General features: G+C 38.6%; 1 protein-coding gene across 1 annotated transcript in view; it reads left to right on the top strand.

Annotated features, from left to right (window-relative positions):
* Window positions 1-25,420, top strand: part of COL12A1 (collagen type XII alpha 1 chain) — a gene marked incomplete at both ends in the record, with an annotated part of 115,798 nt that overhangs the window by 53,855 nt on the left and 36,523 nt on the right. The window contains 19 exons of the mRNA XM_080700078.1: window positions 547-683; window positions 2,209-2,338; window positions 4,494-4,633; window positions 4,940-5,072; window positions 5,175-5,201; window positions 5,989-6,131; window positions 9,778-9,907; window positions 10,947-11,086; window positions 11,653-11,782; window positions 13,189-13,331; window positions 14,273-14,402; window positions 15,110-15,252; window positions 17,191-17,320; window positions 19,636-19,755; window positions 21,250-21,396; window positions 22,587-22,703; window positions 22,837-22,983; window positions 23,512-23,586; window positions 24,677-24,816. Coding sequence (XP_080556204.1) covers window positions 547-683; window positions 2,209-2,338; window positions 4,494-4,633; window positions 4,940-5,072; window positions 5,175-5,201; window positions 5,989-6,131; window positions 9,778-9,907; window positions 10,947-11,086; window positions 11,653-11,782; window positions 13,189-13,331; window positions 14,273-14,402; window positions 15,110-15,252; window positions 17,191-17,320; window positions 19,636-19,755; window positions 21,250-21,396; window positions 22,587-22,703; window positions 22,837-22,983; window positions 23,512-23,586; window positions 24,677-24,816 — 2,402 coding nt within the window. The remainder of the gene's footprint in view (window positions 1-546; window positions 684-2,208; window positions 2,339-4,493; window positions 4,634-4,939; window positions 5,073-5,174; window positions 5,202-5,988; window positions 6,132-9,777; window positions 9,908-10,946; window positions 11,087-11,652; window positions 11,783-13,188; window positions 13,332-14,272; window positions 14,403-15,109; window positions 15,253-17,190; window positions 17,321-19,635; window positions 19,756-21,249; window positions 21,397-22,586; window positions 22,704-22,836; window positions 22,984-23,511; window positions 23,587-24,676; window positions 24,817-25,420) is intronic.

The raw sequence follows: 25,420 nt of genomic DNA, 5'->3' as shown, positions 1-25,420 counted from the left end.
CATTCTTAAGGGAGAATAATTCTATGGATTATGATTTATTATGGCTGAGCAGCAAGTTATTTAGATAAAGTGGAAGATTAGTATATAAATGAGAAGTTAGCCTTGTGATAAAAATAGATGTTATTTTTGGCCAGACGTGGTGGCACACACTTGTAATCCCCGCTCTTGGGAGGCTTAGATAGGAGGATTGCACAAGTTCGAAGCCAGCCTCAGCTACTTAGTGAGGTTCTCAGCTACTTAGTGAGACCCTGTTTCCAAATAATATATAAAATAGTTCTGGAAGTATATCCTGGACGTAGAAAAGTCCCTGGGTTCCACCTCAATACTACACACAAAAAATAGATGTTATTTTTAAAAGCCTTCTTAAGAATAATTCAACTCTTTCTGGCTGGTAGAAGCCTGACACCTTTATCGCCATAATCATTTTATCAGTTATTGTACTGGACAAATTATGTTTTCTCCATACAACTTCTTGAAAGTATAATGCATGCCTTTGAGCTTGTAGCTGAGATCCACTGCTGAATCTAATGCCTCCTGTTTCTTCAGTACCTTTGCCTGGACCTCAGGACGTGAAACTCAGAGATGTGACTCACAGCACCATGAATGTCGTCTGGGAACCTGTGCTTGGGAAAGTGCGGAAATACATTGTTCGATATAAAACACCAGAAGAAGATTTCAAAGAGGTAGGTTGAAAATTAGGATGTTGTCTAGGTCAATATTCTCACTGATATAATCCAAAACTGACCACACAACTTATAGGAAGGAAGATTTATTTGTCAACAGTTTTTTGGAAATCTTGGAGTTTGAGCCCATATCAGCCTGGGTTACATGTGCAGAGCTCAGGGCATGTCAGCGGAAGCAGAGAAAGGGAAAGATCAAGGCTCTGCTCTCACATCATGAAGGTCAGAATCAAGAGAGAACAAATGAGCAAGGGAATTCAAAAGCAAAAGCACTTTTCTAAGCCCACATTCCCAGGGACACACTTTTTCTAGCGACACTCCACCTACCTCGGTTACTGCTCAGTAAACCCTCACAATGGACTCATACCTTTTAGATTACAACCCTCATGACAATTACATCAACTTTGAACATTAATACATAAGTTCTTCAGGGGATATTCTATATCTAACCAGAACATATAGAGTTGTTTTTCTATATTGCTTAACACAATTACTTGAGATGATGGAATGTTTTTAAACACTTGTCTTTTTATTAATATATGGTTGAAAACTTGTGATAATAAGGTACTTTTTGAAAATCAAGAATATGCTGGTCTGTTCTGGACTTAGCTTAGAAATGTTTTGCTTTGTGATATCAATCTGCAAAACCTCATCCCTTAGTAGATAAAGAGTTATAGAGTCCAAATGGCATTTCCTTCTCATCCAGATGCCTTATATGGCAGTCTCCATTCTATGAATGACTAAAAAATGCCATCATGTTTCTAAAAATAAAAGGTAGCAAGAGGACGTAGACAAAAAGAGGGGAAGTTTCTCAGATAATGGGAAGATAAGACAGTTGAGCAGGACAGAAAGGAAGAGTATGTTAAAAAGAATGTCCCCTGGGGAGTGATTATTTTTGCGATGGCATGGAGAACTTTTTCCAGGACAACTTGATTTACAGTATGATCTACCTGAGGGAGCTTTACCAGTAAATGGTTTTAAAACTTGGGTGAGCTTTTGAGGGTGTGTTAATGTCAGACTCCAGGGCATTTTTTGGCACATAGAAACAGTTTCTCTAAGTACCATTTATTTGCACCTGCTGGCCATTTATAGATTATGCAAATCTAATTTATCTATGTGCACACATTCAATTCATTCTGTGCTTCCATTTCAATGGGGATATAATGGCGAGATATGTATCTTACAAGGCCCTTGTGTGTAGCAAATACGATAATGCATAGTAGAACATTTCTGAAAGAAATAAGGTGATAGTATAGAGACAGGTGAAAATTCCTAGGCTATTTGAATCCATAAGCATCCACCATTTGCCACAAAATTGTGCCAGATGTGTTGCTAGTACATCCATTTCTTCTACTTTGGAAACATTCAAACTGGTCCCAGTTTCTGGATTTTTGTGCAAATTAAAAAACGCAGTATTTTTCTTATCGCAATTTATATGTTCCTGTACCAAGAAGTATGGTAAATGATGGAGAGATGCCTAAACCAAACTGGGTGTAAAAACAATTCCCCTGTTCTGCTATTATTATAGGTAGAGGTGGACAGATCACGAGCCAGCACCACCCTTAGAGACCTCTACTCACAAACCCTCTACACAGTGAGCGTTTCTGCAGTATATGACGAGGGGGAATCTTCCCCAGTGACAGATGAAGAGACCACCCGTGAGTTGCGCACTGCTCTATTGATACATGGGAAACCATGCTTTACATGCATGCAAACTTCAACCTCCTGGGGCACTTCATTTCTTATTGTTCCTTTTTATGTCAAAATGAGGTTCAGAGTGATAAAAACATACATTTTGGCCAGTCTTTAATAATGCTTGGATTTACAGATTATCTTTCTTATTTTCTTTGTAACAAAGTATTTTATTTTCTATCTTTGTGTCTATTCCTTTATGATATGACCAGCCACTTTAGTTAATTACTCTTATTAGTTAACTGGTGAGTGACTGGTGTGTGTGTGTGTGTGTGTGTGTGTGTGTGTGTGTGTGTCTGTGTATGTGTAGTGGAGTTGGGAGAAAACCATGTTCCTCACACATATTGGACATATTCTCTAGAAAATATGCACTAGTTATCAAATCAGTAACGTAGCAAGATCTTCAGCAACTTAAGGAGAGCCTATTTCAAAAATAAATAGGCTGGTCATGGTGGCGCATGCTTGTCATCCCAGCATTTGGAAGGTGGAGACCAGAGGATCACGGTTCATGGACAGCCTCAACTACTTAGGCCCTTTCCAACTCAGTGAGACCCTGTTTCAAAAAATAGAAAGACTGAAAATAGGGCTGGGGTGTAGCTCAGAAGCACAATGCCTCTGGATTCCATCCCTAGTATCTCAAAAATAAATAAATAAATAAATAAATAAATAAATAAATAGGAAAAATGGCTGGGGGTGTAGATCAGAGGTAGAGTATTCCTTGGTTCAACTTCCAGTACAAAAAAAGGAAAAAAGAAAAAATATACACAGGCTTATGTAGGGAAAGCCAGGTGAGCGGCACTCAGATTCTGCAGTATGAGCATTCAGAGGAGGGGAGACTATGGCAGTGGAGTGGTGGGAGAGTCACAGCCAGCTTACAACGTCCTTGCCTGCTGTATTCTGCTCATCTTAGATGCCGATTTCTCTCCCTCTCTCGGTGTTTTCATACTATTTAACTCCGTTATTACTGCCTGTTGGTCTGTGTACATGTATGTGTGTGTGGGAGGGTAGTTCTGGAAATTGAACTCAGGGTCTTGCACATGCTAGGCAAGTGGTCTACCACTGAGCTATATCCTCAGCTCTGTTTGTTTTGAGAGAGGCTCTCACTAAAGTGTCCAAACTGGCCTTGAACTTGAGATACTTTTGCTTTGGCCTCCCAAGTAGCTGGGATTAAGGTATGCACCACCATTCCTGGCTTGTTGGATTTTTTTTAAATAATTATTCTGCTTTCCACTTGCTCTTCTCATTAAGCCAGAGGCATTTATTTTGTTTAACTATGTATCTACAGTGCCCAGCACATAATTACTTAATCCAGTGCTCAGCATATAGTTGTGCAGCCCAGTACTCAACTCATGATAACCTAATCCAACTAGTGGCAAAAATATTGGGTCTTTCCAGCCATGGTGGCACATGCCTAGAATCTCAGTATTTGGGAGGCTGAAACAGGAGGATTTCAGGTTTGAGGACAGCCTCAGCAAGTAGTGAGATTCTCATCAGCCTGGTGGACAGGGTGCTTGGTGTGTGTGGTAGGGGGTTGAATGCCTGGTGAACAGGGATCTCAGTGTGTGTGTGTGTGTGTGTGTGTGTGTGTGTGTGTGTGTGTGTCTGTGTGGGGTGGGATTTGGGCACTCATTATAGCCTCCGGGATTTCTGACCGCCCCCATACACACACACCAAGCCAGCGCCATGCTGAGTTTATGACATTCTTGGGTAAGAAAAAGGATCTCTTAACTCAAGGCCCATGAATGTCTCTGGGGACACTGATAGACTGGAAATGGCCAATGAACTGTCGATATTATACAATGCACTTTGTGCTTTGCATATTTCTGTTTCATTAAATTTTCAAAGAGTTGGAGACAAAAAAAGGTGAGGAATCAGTGAGATAAAGAGTATTACTAAATGATATTGTTAGAAATACCATCATTTTAAAAGAATGTCAGCAACATTTTATCATAGAGTGCCTGCTGTAGGTTATATTTATCTTTCAAATGAACTGCATTGGTAAAATATTTAGCTCTAAGGTAATATATTCAGTCAGTTTTCCCATGTCCATTAAAATAAAGCAAACCGTTATATTAAATTAAGTTTGTAACTCACATTCACAAAACTAGTTTTTCTTGACAGGACCTGTTCCAGCCCCAACAAACCTGAGGCTTACTGAAGTCACACCAGAAAGTTTCAGAGGAACATGGGATCATGGAGCTTCAGACGTGTCTCTTTACAGAATTACATGGGCACCTGTTCGAAGCTCAGATAAGATGGAGGTAGTCTTAGCGCGCGCTCTCTCTCTCTCTCTCTCTCTCTCTCTCTCTCTCTCTCTCTCTCTCTCTCTTTCTCATCTCTATCTCTATCTCTATCTCCTTCTCTCTCTCTTTCATGTCCTATTTAATTATAGAGAACCTTATTTGAAATATGCACTTCTCTTATTTCCAAATAAGCATTCTTTCCTACTAGTGACACTTTAGTTGTGAAAGAAGGATCATCTAAATAATGTCAACAAAATGCCATTGTGTGTGTGACATAAATGGGGACTTAATTTTGTGAATTTGTTTTTGTTCTCTTTCTCCAAGACCATCTTAAACGGAGATGAGAACACCTTGGTGTTTGAAAACCTGAACCCCAACACTCTCTACGAAGTTTCCATCACTGCCATCTATCCTGATGAGTCAGAAAGTGATGACCTGACTGGCAGTGAGCGCACATGTAGGTGTTTGGCTTTAGGCAAAGACACTGATACTTTAAAGTTGATTTTTAAAGAACTACAGCTATATTAGTAACATTTCTCTAAATTCTGTTTCCTTTCAGTGCGTCTGATACCCTTAACAACACAAGGTAAGAATTTCATTTGTTGAGTTGTTTGATTGAACAAATAATAAATTGAATGGATAATACCATAAAATAAATTTTGAATGAGACTTCTGTTTTTTAAGTATAAACTGTTAATGGAGTCTCTTTTATGTTGGCTTTTTATAGAAAAACTTGATTTTGCCACCACTTGTTCAGGAGTGTTTTTGCTTAGGCTGACAAGCTCAAGTTCAATATCTGGCTGAATGGCTTAAATAGCAACAATTTTAATTCTGTTAATTTTGGAGAATGGGAATTACAAGATCAACGTGCCAGCCAATGTTCTTGTTGAGAGCTCTCTTCCTGTCTTGTAGATATCTCTCTTCTCCCTCCATTCATTGTGACATGGGAGAGGAGGGAGAGGAGAGAGAGAGAGAGAGAGAGAGAGAGAGAGAGAGAGAGAGAGAGAGAGAGGGAGAGAGAGAGAGAAAGGAATAAGCTTTTTCATGTCTCCTCTTATAAAGATTAATACCATTTCAAGGGCTCTATCCTCATGATCATATCTAATCTCAAAGGTCCCATCTTCAAGTGCCACTATATTGGCAATTAGGACTTCAACATATGGGGAAACAAGGTTTGGAAGAACACTCAAACATTCAGTGCACACAAAGTAGTCATGTATGACATGATGGCCATTTTTATTGTGAGCTCAAATTTAATTCCAAACCTTGAAGCACACACTTATCTTGATTTACTTGGGAACCATACATTTTTGGGGAAGGGAGGTCTTTCTGTATGCTCACTCTGTTTTTTTTTTTTTTAAACAATCTTTCAGCTCCAAAAAGTGGTCCACGAAACCTTCAGGTGTACAATGCAACATCAAACAGTTTGACGGTTAAATGGGATCCTGCCAGTGGACGTGTGCAGAAATACAGAATTACCTATCAGCCTTCAACAGGGGAAGGCAATGAGCAAACGGTAATTTGTTTTGTGAAAAGTAACTTAGAAGCCAAGTGTTGTGGCACACACACACTTGTAATCTCATTATTTGGGAGGCTGAGACATGAGGCTCACAGGTTTGCAACCATCTTCAGCTACTGAGGCCCTCAAAACTGTGAGACCCTGTTTCAAAATAAAGAATAAAAAATAGGGTTGGGGATGTAGCTTGGAAGTAGAATGCTTCTGGGTTTCACCCCTAGTACTGCAAAAACAAACAAACAAAAACAACAACACCCCCCAAAAAAAACAACAAAAAGAAAACTAACTTGTATAAATCCCACTGGTTCTCTTTCAAACTCCCTCAGTGCTTAGTGAGTCGTACTTTTTTAAGGGATAAAAGATTTCCTGTATAAGTGGAATCGCTTGACCCTTCGATTGCCTCTCCATCTGCAGTGTCCTGTTGTGGTGGAAGATGATAGCTGCTCTTAGTAGCTTCTAAGCACCAGGCATGCACAGGACCCATACTTTCCTTAGAAGCTATTAGTCCTGGAGTACCCACGAAGATGTCTGGATAGAGTTTGAATCCATGTTGATCTTTAGTCCATCTCTTTCTCTACCTTAACCAAGCACTGAAAGTTTGCTAAACTTATCTGCCAACTTTCTTTTATTTATTCTGGTTTTACATGCCATAAGATGTCTTTTAGATACAGTGTTTCTAGATCTGGAAGTCCATTCACCTACTTCAAGATGCTTATAATTTTTATATTATCCAAATGGAGGCATCCAAGGACTGCAAACTCAGCTGTAATCTTCTTCATCTTTCTGCTTGTCCTTACTTACCTTGCTTACTTTAGCTGTCTGGGCTTTTATCAGCTTTGCCTTTTGTGAAGGTGCCTAACTAGAAATGCAGACATTACCCTAGGTCAGGAAGCACATGATTTCTATGTAGATTAGGGTTATTCTAATCTACCCTTCCTGGTGTATTTCAAATAACTCTTTTGGTGAGGTCCAGAAAATTGCCAACTTTGAGGGGGAATGTTGGGGAGCCTAATATTTCCTTCTATAGCCTTAGGGAGACATAAATTTTAAACTTTTTTGTGGTACTGGAAACTGAATCTAGGAGAATTCTGCCTCTGAGCTACACTTCCAGCCTTATTTTGTTTTTTATTTTGAAATAGGATCTTGTTAAGCTGCTGAGGGTCTCACTAAGTTGCTGAGGCTGGCTTCAGACCTGCAATTCTCTTGTCTTTGTCTCCCAAGTACTAGGATAACAGGGATGAGCCCCCACACCTGGCTGATTTTTAAACTTTTGACTGTCAGATTTGTTGAACTTAAGAAAATGGTTGATACCTCTGACTAGTTGAGAGATGTTAACAGAAGTTGAGGTTGCCAGTGATTAAAGGTATATTTTTAAAGTTCCTACCTGCAAGCCGGGCGTGGTGGCGCATGCTTGTAATCTCTGTGCTTGGGAGGCTGAGACAGGAGGATTGCGCAGGTTTGAAGTCAGCCTCAGGTGACTTAAGAGACCCTGTCTCCAAATAAAATATAAAATAGGTCTGGGAGTATAGCCTAGAGGTAGAGGGTCCCTGGGTTCCATTCCCAGTACCACCAAAAAAATAAAAATAAATAAACAAATAAATAAATAAATAAATGAGGTTCCTACCTGGTAAATGGACTTAGTTGGATCAGAAAACTTCCCATTTCATTTTAATACTGATTCATGATGATCATCAGTATTAATTATCATGAATGAAATACTAATGCTGGCATTATTTTGGAGAGCTGGATGGGAGGAATGGGAGACACTTCTCTGCTTACTCTTAAGACTAGTTCTCCTAAGTAGATTCTTTCAGATTTGTTATGTCTCAAAATTTTATAAAAATGATTTGCTGATACTGATACTTTTTCCCATAACACAAATTATTACATTTTTAAAATTAGGCACTGTAGTTAAATTTATTCACATTAAGGATGACTATGTTGATTCATGGAGATTTTCCCTGGAACCTAACCAACTGGAGTGGATGGGTGCTAAGTGGGAAACATCTGGTCAGCGCAGCACATCCAGCTGTGTCATGTGTGCTCATTGTGGGCAGCATGCCATTTTCATGCAATTTTAATTAATATGGCACAAACATCTGAATTCAGTAGACTGTTAACAAATCATACAAAATTTCTTTCAACAAGATAGCTAGATGGCCTAAAGCAATTAATAAAAAACTGCAAACTCCATAATTGGAGGGACGCAAGAAGCTTCGTACCACAGGATCGGTATCATGGAGACCCCTGGGAACCACTGCCTGTGTGTGGCTTGGCCAAGGGTCTGGTCACATCGTTTACACAACTAATGCCGTTAGAGTGGCACTGTTTGGGGGAAACACCAAAAGCTTTGGATCTTTTGCTGAATCATTTTAATGTGTTTCTAAACCAAATAAAAAACATCTGTTAAAAGTGAGAACAATACTGAATGGTGTGAGCCTCTAAAATTATGCAGCACTTTGGTATCTTAATGTCCCTCAGTAGTTCACTTGTGATTAATGCCTTTTATGGGGAGAGTTCTGTGAAATGTGTTTTGGATGAAATTTTGCAGAGATGGTGGCTATCAAGTTGAAATATCTTTTTAAGGCCACCAGTTTAAAGCTTGAAATCATTTTTATAATTTGAAGTGTATACTAATTTATATTTAAATTTAAGTATAAATATAAATTAAGTATAAATATAAATTAAGTAAAATATAAATTTATAAATTTAAATATAAATATAAGTATAAATTTAAATATAAATTTAAAATTATGCTGTAAGATGTATATTATTTTTAAATTTGTTATTAATACCTTATTGATACGTAATATTGAGATTCAAAGTGATACATTCACACATGCATACCACATTATTTAGTCTGTTATTATTGGTTTTTCTCTCTAAACCTCGTCTTTCCCTCCCTCAATCTCTTTCTGGTCTTCATTTTCAGAATGTCTTTTTTTAAAACAATTTTTTCTCTTTAATGTCCACATATGAGAGAGATTTGCAACCCTTGACTTTCTGAGTTTGGCTAGTCTCACTTAGTATACTGTTCTCCAGTTTCATCTAGTTTCCTGCAAAGTGAAGGACGTGAACCAGGCATGGCAGCACGCACTTGTAATCCCAGTACTTGGGAGGCTGAGACAGGAGAATCTGGGTTTGCAGCCAGCCTCAGCTACTTAGTGAGGCCCTCTGCAACTTAGTGAGACCCTGTTTCAAAAAAAAAAAAAAGAATAAAAAATCCTGCGAAGAACATGATCTTGTTCTTTTTTTATGCCTGAGTGAAACTTTAGTGTGTGTGTGTGTGTGTGTGTGTGTGTGTGCACTGTTGTATTTTCTTTATTCATTCATCTGTTGATAAACACCTAACTTGGTTCACCTAACTTGGCTATTGTGGGTTCTGCTGCTATAAATATAGGTATACAGTATAAAGGTTCTTCAAAAGGGAATGGAATTATCCTATTGCCCAGGTATTTGTCCAAAAGATTTAAAATCAGTACTGTCAGTGACATACGCATACCATCAGATATATTTTAAGCCTTCACCAGGGTCCATGATTCCAGTCCTTGGCAAGTGTTTCAAACAGCTCACTGGTAAAAATGGACTAATGGACTAATGAGGGAGAGACTAAGGCTAATGCTAATCGAGTCCTGTTTTACTTAAGGCCACAATAGGAGGCCGGCAGAACAGTGTGGTCCTGCAGAAACTGAAGCCTGACACACCTTACACAATCACTGTGTCCTCCCAGTATCCTGATGGGGAAGGAGGTCGGATGACTGGAAGAGGCAAGACTAGTAAGTGAAACCAGAGTTCCTGCAGCTTCTATAGTAACAACCATTGAGGTGGGATCGCATCTTTACCCAGAAGCAGTGGAGTGACACAAAGATTTACTAACATGTTATTAATTGTGGATTTATTTATTTATTTATTTTTAGTGGTACTGGGATTCCTGGAAACCCTTCTACCTCCGGGCTACACTCCCAGACACCTATTTTTTATATATTTTTTATTTGGAAACAGGGTCTCTTAAGCCAGTGAGACTGGCTTCAAACCTGCGCGATCCTCCTGACTCTGCCTCCCAAACGTGGGGATTACAAGCATGCGCCATCACGACCAGCTTAATTGTGGTTTTATTTTTTTATTTTTAATTTTTATTTTTTTTGTGGGTCTGGGAGTGGAACCCAGGGGCATTCAATCTCCGAGCTACACCTCCTGCCCTATTTTTTATTCTTTATTTTGAAACCGGGTCTCACTGAGTTGCAGAGGGCCTCACTAAGTAGCTGAGGCTGTCCGCGAACCGCAATCCTCCTATCTCAGCCTCCCGAATGCAGGGATTACAAGCGTGCACTACCACGCCTGGTTTAATTATGGTTTTAAAATGGAATTTTTTTGTTTTTTGCAGTACTGGAGATGGAACCCAGAGGCATTCTACCTCCAACCTGTACCTCCAGCCCTATTTTTTATTCTTTATTTTGAAACTGGGTCTCACTGATTTGCAGAGGGCCTCACTAAGTAGCTGGGGCTGTTCACAAACCGTGATCCTTTCGTCTCAGCCTCCCAAATGCTGGGATTACAAGTGTATGCCACCATGCCTGGCAAAATGGCATTTTTAATGTTCTCATTTTGAATTAATCTGCCTCTATTTGTGAAGAAAGACATTATTACATTTTTAGGATTAAAAAAGTACACCAGGACAAAAAGGTCTGTGGATAGATGAGACATTTGCAAATATTTGTGGGATTGTCTGCTGTGTTAGGGTTCCTGAGAGATTGTATGTAACCTGTGTTCTTGATTGTCAGGGTCATATTGTGACGCAGTTTCTGTGTATTTCAGAACCTCTGAATACTGTGAGAAACCTAAGAGTGTATGACCCTTCTACCAGCACCTTGAATGTTCGCTGGGACCACGCAGAGGGGAATCCTCGCCAGTACAAACTCTTCTATGCACCAACAGCAGGTGGTCCAGAGGAACTGGTAAGTATTTTCTATGGCAAAAAAAAAATGCTAATCTGTTTAAGCTGCAGCAGAGTAATTTAAAAGTAGAGCTTAAGGAGTTCAACAATTTTCTTTAGAGATGAAGAAGTTCATATTCATGTAATGATATTTGACAGAGGATTGGCTGGTGCCTTAGCGTCCGAAAAGAGGGTGTGAGAATGGGACTAGGGAAGTAGTCGTCATCACAAGAAGTTCTTAAAAAATGTCAAAATATTACAGGACTTGCTTTTTGACTTGATCGGAGTTGGGATGATATTATTTCAAGTATTATGTTCTTTAAAAGTTTTAAGATCAGGCCAGGCATGGTGGCACATGCTTGTAATCCCAGCATTTGGGAGGCTGAGACAGGAGGATCACAGTCCGTGGCCAGCCTCAACTACTTAGTGAGGCCCTTTGCTACTCAGTGAGGCCCTGTTTCAAAACAAAAAATAAAAAATAGGACTGGGTATGTAGCTCAGAGGTAGAATGGCCCTGGGTTCCATCCCTATACTGAAAAAAAAAAGAGTTTTAAGATCAAATGATTTATGCCTTATTAAAATCTTTAGGTACCAATTCCTGGGAATACCAATTATGCCATTCTTAGGAATCTACAGCCAGATACTCCATACACTGTTACAGTGGTTCCTGTATATACTGAAGGGGATGGGGGACGCACATCAGATACTGGGAGGACATGTAAGTAAAAAAAGCAGAAAAATGAGCTTTTTGCCATAAATTTTACTTTTTATTGTAAAGGGCACATAGGCTCAGTAAAGAAAATTAGAAAAATTCAGAATAGTAAAGTTAAAGCTTTAAGAATTACCCATACTTAACCTCCCAATACCATCAACTGTTAATTTCTTAGTATATGAAATAACACATTTAAAATGGCATTCTTTAGAAATGGTAACTTCAGGATAAGTAAGTGCATATATATGCAACAGCGTACTATAGTTATTCTCTTTCATGGACAAAAATTCTTTGATCTTTGTGACTTATTAATTTGCATGAAGTCTTGTTTCATAGTGTAAATCGTTGAAATCTGTTCATCACATTACTTGAGTACACATTTATCTGGTTTTTTAATGAAATGAGTTGGAGAGGTTAGTAATTTGTGTGCTTTTATTTGCTGTTAATATCTTAAGAAATCAGCTTATAGTGGTTTCACTATGCTTTGTAGTATCGCTTAAAGGCTTGTGTTTCTACCTACAAATATGTCTTTGGTTTTAAAAATACCTGCAGATGGCTAAAGGAAGGCAGGTGTGGATGGCTTCTTTTGGTAAAAGATTAATGGTCCAGGGAGATGATGAGATTGGCTAAGATATAGTTTGGGATTAATATGTGAGTTTAATTTATAGTTTTTTCAAAGCACCTATTGAGTTTGTTAATTGAGAATATCTTCTTTCTCCATATCACAGAAGACATTCAGTAGCTAATTGCCAAATGAAGTAGTAATAAATGAGAGATTGTATAACTGAAACTAGCAGAATTAGCTGGGTCCAAGTCAGGCATGATGGCATATGCTTGTAATCCCAGTACTTGGGAGTCTGAGACAGGAGGATTGCAAGTTCAGGGCCAGCCTCAGCAATTTAGCAAAGCTCTCAGCAACCTAGTGAGACCTTGTTTCAAAATAAAAAATAAAATAGGGCTGGGGGTGTAGCTCAGATGTACAAAGCCCTCAGGTTTCACCCCCAGTATCACACACACACACACACACACAAAAAATTAGATGGGCTCCATAGTTAGGTTTTGCTTAGTAGGCAGGCTGTAGAAGTCCTCCTTGTTCCTATTACCTGTGGTGGAAAGGGAAACTCCTTTCTCTGTTTCCTTTCCCTTGCTCCATAGCCAGTCCTACTACTCAAAGTGGCTTGTTTTCATTGAAAACAACATTGCTTCAGCATAAACAAAGAGCATCCTTGATTAGTTTTGACTGGATTTGGATTGGAGAAGTTTGAATCTGCTTCTGTGTGCCGATAATTAGAAACTTAGAAAGGATAGTGTTATATCCTATTATAGAATGTAAGTGGTAGAAAAGTAATAAAGACTCAGCATGACATATGCAAACAGACTTAAGATCTAGGCCCTGGCTTTCATTTCCACAGTGGTGAGAGGACTGGCCAGGAATATCCAAGTGTATAACCCTACGCCCAACAGCCTGGACGTGCGCTGGGACCCCGCACCTGGGCCCGTGCAGCAGTACCGTGTCCTGTATTCCCCCACTGCTGGCACGAGACCCTCGGATTCTGTAAGTAATTTTGTCACCTGACAGCTAAGCAAAAGAACTCTGTAGATTCTGTAGCCTTACTTCCTGATGAAGGTAGTTAGGTATCTATGTCATGCTTGGTTAGCCTGTGAGAATACAAGCTGCAAACATGCCAATATATAACACTTAGTGATTGTTTTTGTTGAATTAAGGCAGGTGCATAACTGATAGGGTTACTTAGAGAAAGAAAAGAACTTTGAGAAAATGCAAAATAGCTGTATGAATTCAAAATTTCAGTAAACCTTGTAAGTACGAGCTTCTGTTGTAAGTCACACGTGTCCTTGTTATGAAAATGTTAAAGTTTGCTTTTACTGGCTCTTACAAATTGCAGGCTATCTTTGATTCACAATACAACATTGTAAATAGATTAGTAATTTAGAACTCAGAAATTGGCAATGTGAACAATAACAGTGTCAGGACTCATAAGGGAAAAATAAATTATGAATTAATATATTTCTGAATCTTTGCAAAAATAAATAATGTTGATGAACAAAGGTAAACAAATGTTAAGTAATCTGTTTATTCTATAACAATATTGATTTTCATGTCCCTGTGTATGATGGGACATATTCACACAACTGAGCCTCTTTTATTATATGTATCTGACATACAGGATAGTTTTAGGGCAAATATCCTGAGACCTAGATGTTAACATTTGAGAATTTTTATAATAAACATAAATGGGAGGTAACTGAAGCAACTAAGGGTCAAGGATGAGCTCACTTTTTTTTTGGAAAGGGAATTTCTGAGGGTAACTTTTATCTAATGGTATGACCTAGGCAGTTCCGCTGGAGAAGCACACTTGGCTTCTGAGGTGTCTGGTTTTAGCCTTCTATTATGAATATCATTATGCTGACTAAGGACAGACTTGGTAAGCATTTGGGTTGTTGTCAGGCAGAATTTGGCATTTTCTCCCCTTGTAGATTGTGGTGCCAGGAAATACTCGCAACGTACACCTGGACCGGCTGATTCCAGACACACCCTATTCAGTGAACATCGTGGCTCTCTACGCAGATGGGGAAGGGAAGCCCAGTCCCAGCCAGGGCCGAACACGTGAGGCAGAAATCCTCTTTCCACCCCATTCCCTGTAGTTGCATTGGGAGGCATCTCTCAGTGAGTGAGGAGCAGGTGGGCCGTGAGTGAGGGATGATGGGAACTCTCTCTCCCTGTGAGGTGGGAGTTTGCCTTTGCATGGGAGTCTCCCGGGCTTCCTCACATTCACATGCCAGGCGGAAACTGTGGGTCCCTGACCATCTTTTGTGCCCCCCCCCCAAAAAAATCATTCATCTATTTTTTTATCTGTGACCTTTTTTTTTTTTTTCCCCCCTCAATGCTGGGAATTATACCCAGGGCCTCACTCATGTTAGGCAAATTCTTTACCACTATGCTGTATCTCAAGTTCATTGGGGACCTAAATTGTGGAGGGGTTTCATCACCTCTTCTGCTCTGCAGTGGGAATTCTCTTCAAATAAACACTTTAGAAGCATGAAAGATTAAGTTTCACCAAGTGGAGGCCATTATAGTAGTTAAAAAATCCCTTTCTTTCCCATTGAGGTTCAGACCTAAATGTCACTGAAAGTTCAGCATGCAACTGTAGCTCTGAAATATAGCACTTTATGCTGTTTGTGATTTCACATTGAAAATATGGAAGATGAATATTTTATCATAATGGGGTAAACATCATCATGAATGGAGAAGCACTCAATATGACCCAGGTAATGCCACCAGACAGGAAGCAAACTCTACTGTATATTTTTTAGTTCCACGAAGTGGACCAAGGAATCTGAGAGTCTTTGGAGAGACAACCAATAGCCTTTCTGTGGCCTGGGATCATGCTGATGGGCCCGTTCAGCAGTACCGGATCATTTATTCCCCCACTGTTGGTGATCCAATTGATGAATACGTAAGTGTGGTATTCATTTACTGGCACACTTTATAATCTTAGCTGGTTGGGAGGCGAGGTTAGGCTTCTCCTTTAGAAGTATGCTGTGGTTAGAGTTAGAGCCCTTGCCTCTTGTGTGGCAGCCAGATTTTATGTGACTTTCCCTGGCATGATATGGGGACCACCCAAATATTTCTGGTCCAGCCTCCCCTACCACAGAGAAGCAATGATTTGGTGGCTTGGTTTTGTTCTAAGAGCCAACTTAAAAGTGTCTTTTCTCATAATCACTTGCATATTTCTAATCACCTAATGAAAGTATAGGAGCAAAGTCTAGTGAAATATAACTATGACTCTGGAATACCTAAGTTAATGTTCAGATGATGTGATTATCTGAATCTTACTCTTTCTTTAAAATTATTTTTTTCTACAAGGCTTTCCTTCAATTCTCCAGTACTAACTGATCTCTCTTTTCTCCAAACTTAACATTTTTTCAGTACACTTTTATTTATTTTGGAATGTACATATTCTTCTATTGGCTCCAAACTTTTCTCTTGTTTTTTTTTTTTTTCTTTTCTTCTCTTTTTCCAGTGCTGGGAATTGAACCCAGAGCCTCATGCGTGCTAAGTAAGCTCTCAATCACTGAACTATATTCCTAGACCTGCCAAACTTTTCAAATATCATAGTTTGTCTCTTTAGATCTAGATTCAAGTTTCTTATGACTTTCTCATAGGCCTTACAAGGAATATGAATTTCTTATGTATGGAAAACCCATTTGTATTACAGTTTAATGATTAATAGCTGTGAGCAGCTTACAGAAGATTAGCCACACTGTTGATTGTAAAGGATTATGACAGTGGTTTTCAACCATTATTCCACATATATCCTCTAAGATCATCCTCCTTCTAGGAACTCCATGTGATGAAAATTCATCTACTAGAACTTGGCAGAGTAACCTTTAATAAAAATCACCTTTTATTAGTAAGAAACATGAATAAGTGCTATTTAGAGGTTCTGTTCAAATGAGATAAAGTTTTAACCACAGTTAGTTTGCTTAAATAGAAACCATGATTAGTTCAGCCTTGCCATGGACACATGTACTATTCATCCTTGTTTTTTGAAAACATTTAGAATATACCTTCTTCTACTGATTTACTTTTTTTAGGTACTGGATAATTGATCCCTATTGTTTGTAGAAGCAAGGCACAGGGTTAGAAGATAAACTGAGATATGACTGTGATTTTTTTTTTTTTTTTTTTTTTTTTTTGGTCTGAGAAGATCATCGAATGTATTTTCTACTTCCCCCTTTTTATTTAATTAGAATTAGCCCAACTGATTTTTTTTTTTTTTTTTCGAGCCTGGGGATGGAACCCAGGGGCATTTGACCTCCAAGCTACATCCCCTGCCCTATATTTTTATTCTTTATTTTGAAACAGGATCTCACTAAGTTGCAGAGGGCCTCACTAAGTAGCTGAGGCTGTCCGTGAACCGCAATCCTTAGGTCTCCGCCTCCCAAATGCTGGGATTACAAGCATGCGCCACGACGGCGGCCCAACTGATATTTTTGAGGGAAAACAGAGTCTGTTTTTGCTCACTGATGGATTCCAAACAGCTAGTACCACGCTGGTTCACAGTGGGTATTCAGTAGACATTTGTTTAAGCACTAAAAACACAATACAGAGTGAGGAGAGGTGACTCCATCCTCATGTTCCCTTCAGAGAGAGTTAGTCACGAGGCTGGTAAGTAGCTGATCTGGATTGGAGCCCAGATCTGTTGGATCTAAAACCATTCTCCCATGTTGCTTAGAGGCAGAGTCAATGATTTGTCTTGCTATGAGTGCTGTGAAACAAAAAGAAAATATAGAGAGACCATTACTGTTTATGGGAATATATAAAGCAATATTGGCTTTTGATCTCAAAGTACTCTAGCTGGCAATAAATGTGTAATTTAACTTCCCCACAGACCACAGTCCCAGGCAGAAGAAACAATGTAATTCTGCAACCCCTACAATCTGATACTCCATATAAAATCACTGTTATTGCTATTTATGAAGATGGAGATGGTGGCCATCTAACAGGAAATGGAAGAACTGGTCAGTGTCTTAAAATTTTTTTCTTGCTTTGAAGTTGTAAAATTTTAAAGTTGTTTTCTTATACCTTTTAAAATCTTTAAATTTTGTCTCTACCAATTCATCTCAGCAGCTACATTTATATTCGACTAATATTTGTATTAGACCCTGAATTTTATCAAACTTAATGAGACGAGAACATAATTTTTAAATTAAAATTTTTCTTTATTGAAGCATTGTAAGTATACATCATGATGAGGTTTAAAGTATTACATAAATGGGAGAATACATCACTTGGTGGATTTTTAACCTTTTAAAGGTCCACTAAGAGGAAAAAGGAGACAAAGTGTAAATATGATTCTTTGCTTAAAATGTTATTTCTTCTTGAGATAATCATTGAATGTGATGTTATACTTAGTTTGCTGTCACGTAAAGGTAATATCAGCTAAAATAATCTGTGATTGAAATTTTTTGGGGGTACTGGGGATTGAACCTAGTGGCATCCTATCTCTGAGCGATACAATCCCTTAAATTTTATTTTTATTTTAAAATAGGGTCTCGCTCAGTTACTAATGCTGGAATTGAACCGGTGATACTCCTATCTCAGCCTCCTTAGTAATGGGATTATAGGCATATGCCAAGGTGCCCGGCCTTGTGATTACGTTTTAAGTCATAAATAAAGAAACAAAATGACTAGCTATCATCTTCTTCCTAAAATTTAGCTGCTTAAAAAGCTGCTGCACCAAATAGTTTACAAAGAATTATCAAAGTTCAGATCCTTTTCTAACCCTATACACATGGTAACTTCCTCTAGTTAAAGATCCTCTAATTTGGTTGCTCATTGAGATCACCTGAGGAGCTTCAGACACTGCTTATGCCTGGGAGCCACTCCCAGAGGCACTGATGTAACTGGTACGGGGTGTGGCCTGGACCTGGGGATGTTCTCCATCTCAGCCAAGGCTGAGAGTCACTAGTTTTGCAGGAAAGCAGGCTGGGCTCCAGGTCAATTACTGGTAAACATCGGCATTCCACTTTCCTACTTCATTCAGCAAAAATCTACTTGGGTTTCTTCCTTCACTCACTTGCCCAAACTCTTTCCGTGCTTAAATGTTCCTGGCAACGTTACAGAGTTTGGGAGAGATAACATTTGAAAGCTCCTAAGGGATAAGCAGGCCTGGAACTGGTTCAGTTCAGACTCTCATGGTCAGGAATCTATTACTTATTAATGCTATTGTCTGCAGGACTGAGTCAATGGAGCAGTCTAGTGAAGGGAGAGGATTTTATTTTAACAACTTCATTTTTTTTAAACTTCCTCTTAGGTTTCAAATATATTTTAGTACTTTTCTGGGGAAAATGGCACATTTCAAAATTTCGTACTTACTGAAATGTAAAAAACAAAAACAAAAGCAAAAATCTTTACATCTTGAATTTTCCAAAAAATTCAAAGATACATCTAGTTTCTCTCATGAAAAACTTTTTAAACTAGAATTATTTTTGTAAAAATGCTATGAACTCAGTCACTATTTAATTTTCCATCAAAAGCACATTGATTTTGCAAGCTGTAGGTTTGGGGAGCAACACCTCTAGAGGATTAAGAATTCTCTTTGCATCATATTGGTGGAGGATGGGGTGGTATAGGGAAAGAACATTGTTTTAGTCACTAGTCAGCTATGTCGTCTTGGATTAATTATCTTATTTATGTGATGAGGTGGTTTGATCAGATAGTCTCTAAATTATGTCCTGGTGATAGCAATCTATAATCTATAACATTCTAAAACTGATGTGAGGTTTCTTTTATTTTCTATAATTCTGAATCTTATCACACACCAGCTCAGAACATGGCTTTCTGCTGAGGAGGCTTTTCTGAAATCCACTAGTTGTGGAATCTGTTTGAATTTTGAAAGTTATTAAAAAAAGAAAAGTAAGCTAACAGGCTTTTATGAACAAGTCAATGTCTTTTCATTGTTCTTTCTTTCTCTCTCTCTCTTTTTTTTTTTTTTTTGCGGGTCTGGGGATGGAACCCAGGGGCATTCTACCTCTGAGCTACATCCCCACCCCACTTTTTATTCTTTATTTTGACACAGGGTCTCACTAAGTTGCAGAGGGCCTCACTAAGTAGCTGAGGCTGTCCTCGAACCGTGATCCTCCAGTCTCAGCCTCCCGAATGCCGGGATCACAAGCGTGTGCCATCACGCCTGGCTAATTGTTCTCTTAATAAGCACATCATCAGATATTATAAATTAAACTACTCTTGTAAGGCTGCCAAACAATATTTGAACATTCTATGCTCTTCCTGCAGCAGTGAAAGATCAGTAATGTGTGGCAATGTTTGTTTTTAGTGGGACTACTTCCTCCTCAGAACATACACATCACTGATGAATGGTACACAAGATTCAGAGTGTCCTGGGATCCTTCACCCTCTCCAGTTCTTGGATATAAAATTGTGTATAAGCCAGTGGGTAAGTATGTACCTTTATCATAATATAATTGCATTGGAAGATTATAAGGATATTTTATGTTGCATCACCTAGTACTCAATTTTCCTGATTCTCCTGATAGTTTAGTTGTCACATGGAGTTCCTTACCACCAGAGATAATGTTTCTGGAGCCAATGTTTTAAGTAAGTGGTCTAGAGTACCCATTATTAACTCTTTGTATAGATGAGACTATCATTAGATTTCATGACTGAAAAATTTGACCTAGTCTATAAAATTGAACAAATCAAACAGCTCGTGCCTAGAAATCCTACATATTCTGATGATCATAAAATAATGCACATTTCATCAATATAAACTTCTGTACTTTTCCCATTATGTCCCAGCCTCATTCTATTTTCTGCATTTTAGTTTATTCATGATGTACTTTCTTAAAACTTCCCACTGACATTTTCCCCTAAATCAGTATCACCTTGATTAAATTACTTGCTATATTTGTTTCTTTGTTCATATTGATGTCTTATCTATTTATTACCAAATTGGAAAAAACATGCTCTTCATACCAAATTTCCTAGGGTATTTTCCATGCACCCTGGAAGACTACAAACTAAAATAAAGGAGAGAAAGCAAGAGAAATAAAATGTGGACCTATATAAGTAATGCAAAGATAACTTACAGAGGAAAGAGGAGTTGATAAATGACTACCTTCACCAACCAAGAGATGTGGAGTGTGGTCCAGGATAGAAGTTTTTAGGCTATCTCTATGACAAACCAAAGAAGTGTTCACTGAATACCCATCCTGTGGAAAGTACTATGCTGGCAAAGTAGGGCTGAGAAAAGAGGTGTTAGAACACATTCACTAAAGAACACTGATTATACACTTAATGCATTCTAGAAAAGACTCAGCCTCTGCTTACAGTGTCATAGTCACCAAACAGTGTAACGTGTGCTTCAGTCAGCCAGTGCATGGAGGGCTACAGGAACTAATGGTGTCATCCTACCATTTGACTTCAAGGTTTTTATTTTTTTGGTAGGTTCTGGGGGTTGAATCCAGGGACATTCAACCTCCAAGCTACACTCCTAGCCCTATTTTATTATTTATTTTAAAACAGAGTCTCCCGCCGGACGTGGTGGCACATGCTTGTAATCCCCGTGCTTGGGAGGTGGAGACAGGAGGATCATGCATGTTCAAAGCCAGCCTCGTGGCTTAAGTGACCCTGTTTCCAAAATAAAAATATAAAATAGTTTTGGGAGTGTAGCCCAGAGGTAGAAGGGTTTCCAGGAACCCCAGTACCACCAAAACAAAAACAAAAACAATAAAACAGGGTCTCCCTAAGTTGCAGAGGTCCTCACAGGTTGCTGAGGCTGGCTGTGAACCTGTGATACCTTTTATCTCAGCCTCCTAAATACTGGGATTATAAGTGTGTGCCACCACACCTGGATAAGATCTTTAATTTTGAGCAACATTTGAGGGTAGTGATCACATCTTCCTAAATCTTTTTGTGATTGTTATTAAAGGTTCCAATGAGCCCATGGAAGCCTTTGTTGGAGAAGTGACATCCTATACCTTGCACAACCTCAATCCCAGTACTACCTACGATGTGGATGTTTATGCTCAGTATGATTCTGGACTCAGTGTTCCCCTCACAGATCAGGGCACTACATGTGAGTCATGCATCTTTCAATGGTTGTAAGAAATGTGTGGTAAAAATGATCAGGCCAGCCAGTTTTAACTTTACTTTTTCTTAATGTATACACATTTCTTCAGATGTATGTAAGTATATTTTCAGTCAAAGAATTGATCTAAGTTCATAAGCAAAGTAATTAAATATATAAAATGCATTTGATAGTGCTTATTTTATATAGAATATTACATTTTGAATTTTAAAATATAAATTTTGTAGAATTTATCATCTTATTGATGAATATCTATATAGAACTCTGATGCTGTTTAGTTTTTCTTGAAAAAACAATTTTTTGGGGGCAGGTCTGGGGATATTACCTAGGGGCATTTGACCTCCGAGCTACAGCCCCTGCCCTATTTTTTTAATTCTTTATTTTGAAGCCAGGTCTCACCAAGTTGCAGAGGGCCTCACTAAGTAGCTGAGGCTGTCCACGAACTGCGATCCTCCAATCTCAGCTTCCCAAATGCTGGGATTACAAGCATGCACCACCATGCCTGGCTTTTTCTTAAAATTTGATGTTAAGATACATGTTACCTAAATCCACTGATGTTATTTTATTGAATTATTGAATTACTGTTTTTTTCCTACAGGTAGTTTTTTTTTGTCACTAAGTACTTTGATAGTTATTTAAGGATTTAGCAGGTAGCCTTTTAGAAATATTTTTATTATTTTTCCTTGAGACATCTTTGTTGTTCATGGCTTTGAGAGAGACTATGTAGAATCACCTTTACTTGAAAATCAGTGATTGATAGAAAGATCTATGTTGGCTCTACTACATTTTCATATGTATTTTTTATGGATTTTTATAAGAAATATTTATACTTTAGACACTTATTTTTTCAGATATAGTAGAATTTGAAAGTTGTATTATGATTAAAAGTAGGAACTGGGCGTGGTGGCACACGCTTGTAATCCCAACATTTGGGAGGCTGAGACAGGAGGATTGCAGTTTGCGGACAGCCTCAGCTACTTAGTGAGGCCCTTTGCAACTCAGTGAGACTCTGTTTGAAAATAAGAATAAAAAATAGGGCTGGGGGTATAGCTTGGAGGTAGAATGCCCTTGGGTTCCATCCCAAGTACCAGAATAAATCAATCAATAAAAATAAATAAAGGTATCTTCCCTTTATTTACAAAGTGAATCTATTTCTTTTTTTTTCCTTTGTTTTATAGTGTATTTAAATGTGACAGATCTGAAAACTTACCAGGTTGGGTGGGACACGTTCTGTGTTAGATGGTCACCTCACCGGGCAGCTACTTCTTACAGGCTAAAACTCAGCCCTGCGGATGGTATGTATGTTTAAAAAATAAACTGGAGTATATACAACAAAGAGGGTTTCATTTGTTTATACAATTATACACAAAAATGTCTTCGAATACAATAGTTGGTCACACTGACATTTCCCATTGCCGTCTTAATCAGGAACTAGAGGACAAGAAATCACAGTGCGTGGATCAGAAACCAGCCACTGCTTCACTGGCCTGTCACCAGACGCTGAGTATGGTGTCACTGTCTTTGTGCAGACACCGAATCTTGAGGGTCCTGGTGTCCCTGTCAGAGAACATACCAGTAAGTTTTTGAGCAATCTGGAAATCCTCCTAAGGCTTCAGCATAGAACACAGTAGGTTCTGGAGACCTCAGTGACCCTGTGCAGGGACCTCTCACCACCGATGACCAGGGAATGATGGCGGTTCCTGAAAGTAGAGTCTACAATTGGCTCAGGACCTTCACCTGCAGGAATTGTAGGTTGTCTCAAGTTGGTGCTGCTTTAAGAAAAGGTCTAATGGAGGAAGAGCTGGCACTAGGAGACATAGGTGGTTATGCGTCCATATGAGTGACTTTTACACATTCGAAGTCATTCAAATGTGAGCTCTTCCTTTGAATGTTTGCTTTCTGCAGCTGTAGTTGATGTGAATTACTCAAGGATACCAACTCGGGTATTGTAGAGTCTCCTGTACACCAGTGAAAATGAGGCTGGGGACTTATTTTTTATGACTTGGTTTATTCATGAAGATTGAAATTGCTCTTGAAATTTAGTTTCTGAAATGGAAAATGTGTACATATTTATACTTTTTAATTATTATTTTTAAATTCTAGCCCTAAAACCAACAGAAGCTCCTACAGAGCCACCCACACCTCCTCCACCTCCCACTATCCCACCAGCCCGGGATGGTAAGTACAAGTTACTGGAAAATAAATTTAGAAATTTGGAGACTTCTTATTATGTTTCATGCACATCATTTACAATTGACATGGGACATTTGTTATTTCTGCTGAGGTGCTTTTAGACAGAAAAGGTCACCAGTGGATTGTTCCTCTCCCTCTCTAGGCACATTTTAGTGTGAATAGAGTCAGTCAGTCAACTACTACTCCATCTCTTTGGCTGGAACTGTTTCTGTTTCCTCACTTCTTCAGATTAATGTCTCACAATATCTTCCACAGCCCGTGGTCATGCAGAAAGCATTCTTTCTGCTGGCTACTGGCTTCCAAAGGCACTGTCAACCTTTTTGTCTGTATCTACAACATAATCCCCAAGTCTGTGATTGGAATTCCTGGCTCATGACCTGAGAAGGACCCTGGGTTACACAAAGCTAAAACTGCCATCAGAGTGGGACATTTATTACAGTCAATGAATTTATCATAGACACATTATTACAACCCAAAGTCCACAGTTTATATTAGGTTTCACTCTGGGTGTCGTAGATTCTGTATATTCAGTTTTCATAAACTAAAATCTTGTTGAGTTTTCCTTTTAGCTTCCAAGTTGAAAAATACTCAAAGATATTTATCTGCTCTTCTTTCCCACTCTGTAGTGGCCTAACTTAGAATGTTATTTTATTTGAGCCAAATATTTGATGTTTATATCCAATTTCTCCAAACCCAATGATGGCTCTCTTTTAGTTCTGAACATCTTTGCTGCTTATTTGATTCCTCCTCATTTATTGTTTGAAGCTACTTGAAGAATTTCTTGAGGAAAGACCATGTCTTGCCATAATGGGTCTAAACAGAGAAACTACAGAGCAAGAATCAGGGGTCTGCTCAACTAGTGTTTCTGTTGTGCTTTGAGTCTAGGCATCAGTTGCTGACTGACTCGAGAGTCTGGGGTATGGCTCCAGAGTCTGTGTTTCTGACATGCTCACTGGCAGTGCTGATGTCACTGAGCCACACTTTCAAGTGGCAAGGTGCCACCCTATATTTTTCAATTATGTAATCTCATCTAAATAAAAGAATTAATAAGACTTGGGACTTCCTCTTTTTTCAGTATGCAAAGGGGCTAAGGCAGATATTGTATTCTTGACTGATGCCTCTTGGAGTATCGGGGATGACAATTTTAACAAAGTCGTAAAATTCATCTTCAATACTGTGGGAGCCTTTGATGAAATCAGTCCTGCAGGAATTCAGGTGAGTCTATCAATGGCTACTCAGTGGTAGTGTCTTGTGATTTCTATTGAACTTTCCTTTAAAAGTAGGAAGTCACTTAATAAACTATGCATTTGGTATTTCTTTTATATGCATATTTTTAGGAAGGATTTGGGTGTTCCTGGTAAAGAAATAGAAAAATAAATATTTCTTTAGTTTTTCTCTTTTTCTGCATGATATTCCTGTTGGACAATATAGGGGATTCGGACTTCAACTTTCTGCTTGAAAACTTCCAATAGTGATACATTTCCATAAAAGGTCATCCAAAGTTCTGAACATTAACTGCATTGTGATTGCCATGTCTTATAAAGTGAGAAAAGTACAGTGATTGTGTGCTTGGACTCTGTTGTTTCTCCCATTATTACATTCTAGATATTGTCTTCAAATGAAAATTGTCCACTATTAAAGAGTGTTTGTTTTCTTAAAATCATAATTACAAACTAAAATGCTGTGAAACTATTCTAAATTTATCTGTTGCACCAGAGTAGGAAGTTGGAGAAGTTTGTGTTTCTATAAGAGGAAAACAAGAGTAATTTGTCATTTAGCTTATAATCTGCTTATAAAGCTGAGACTCTCCTCCAGCCTT

The sequence above is a fragment of the Muscardinus avellanarius genome (assembly GCF_963383645.1).
Source record: "Muscardinus avellanarius genome assembly, chromosome: 8".
In the NCBI taxonomy this organism is placed as follows: Eukaryota; Metazoa; Chordata; class Mammalia; order Rodentia; family Gliridae; genus Muscardinus; species Muscardinus avellanarius.
This window is presented reverse-complemented; position numbering and strand designations above follow the sequence as displayed.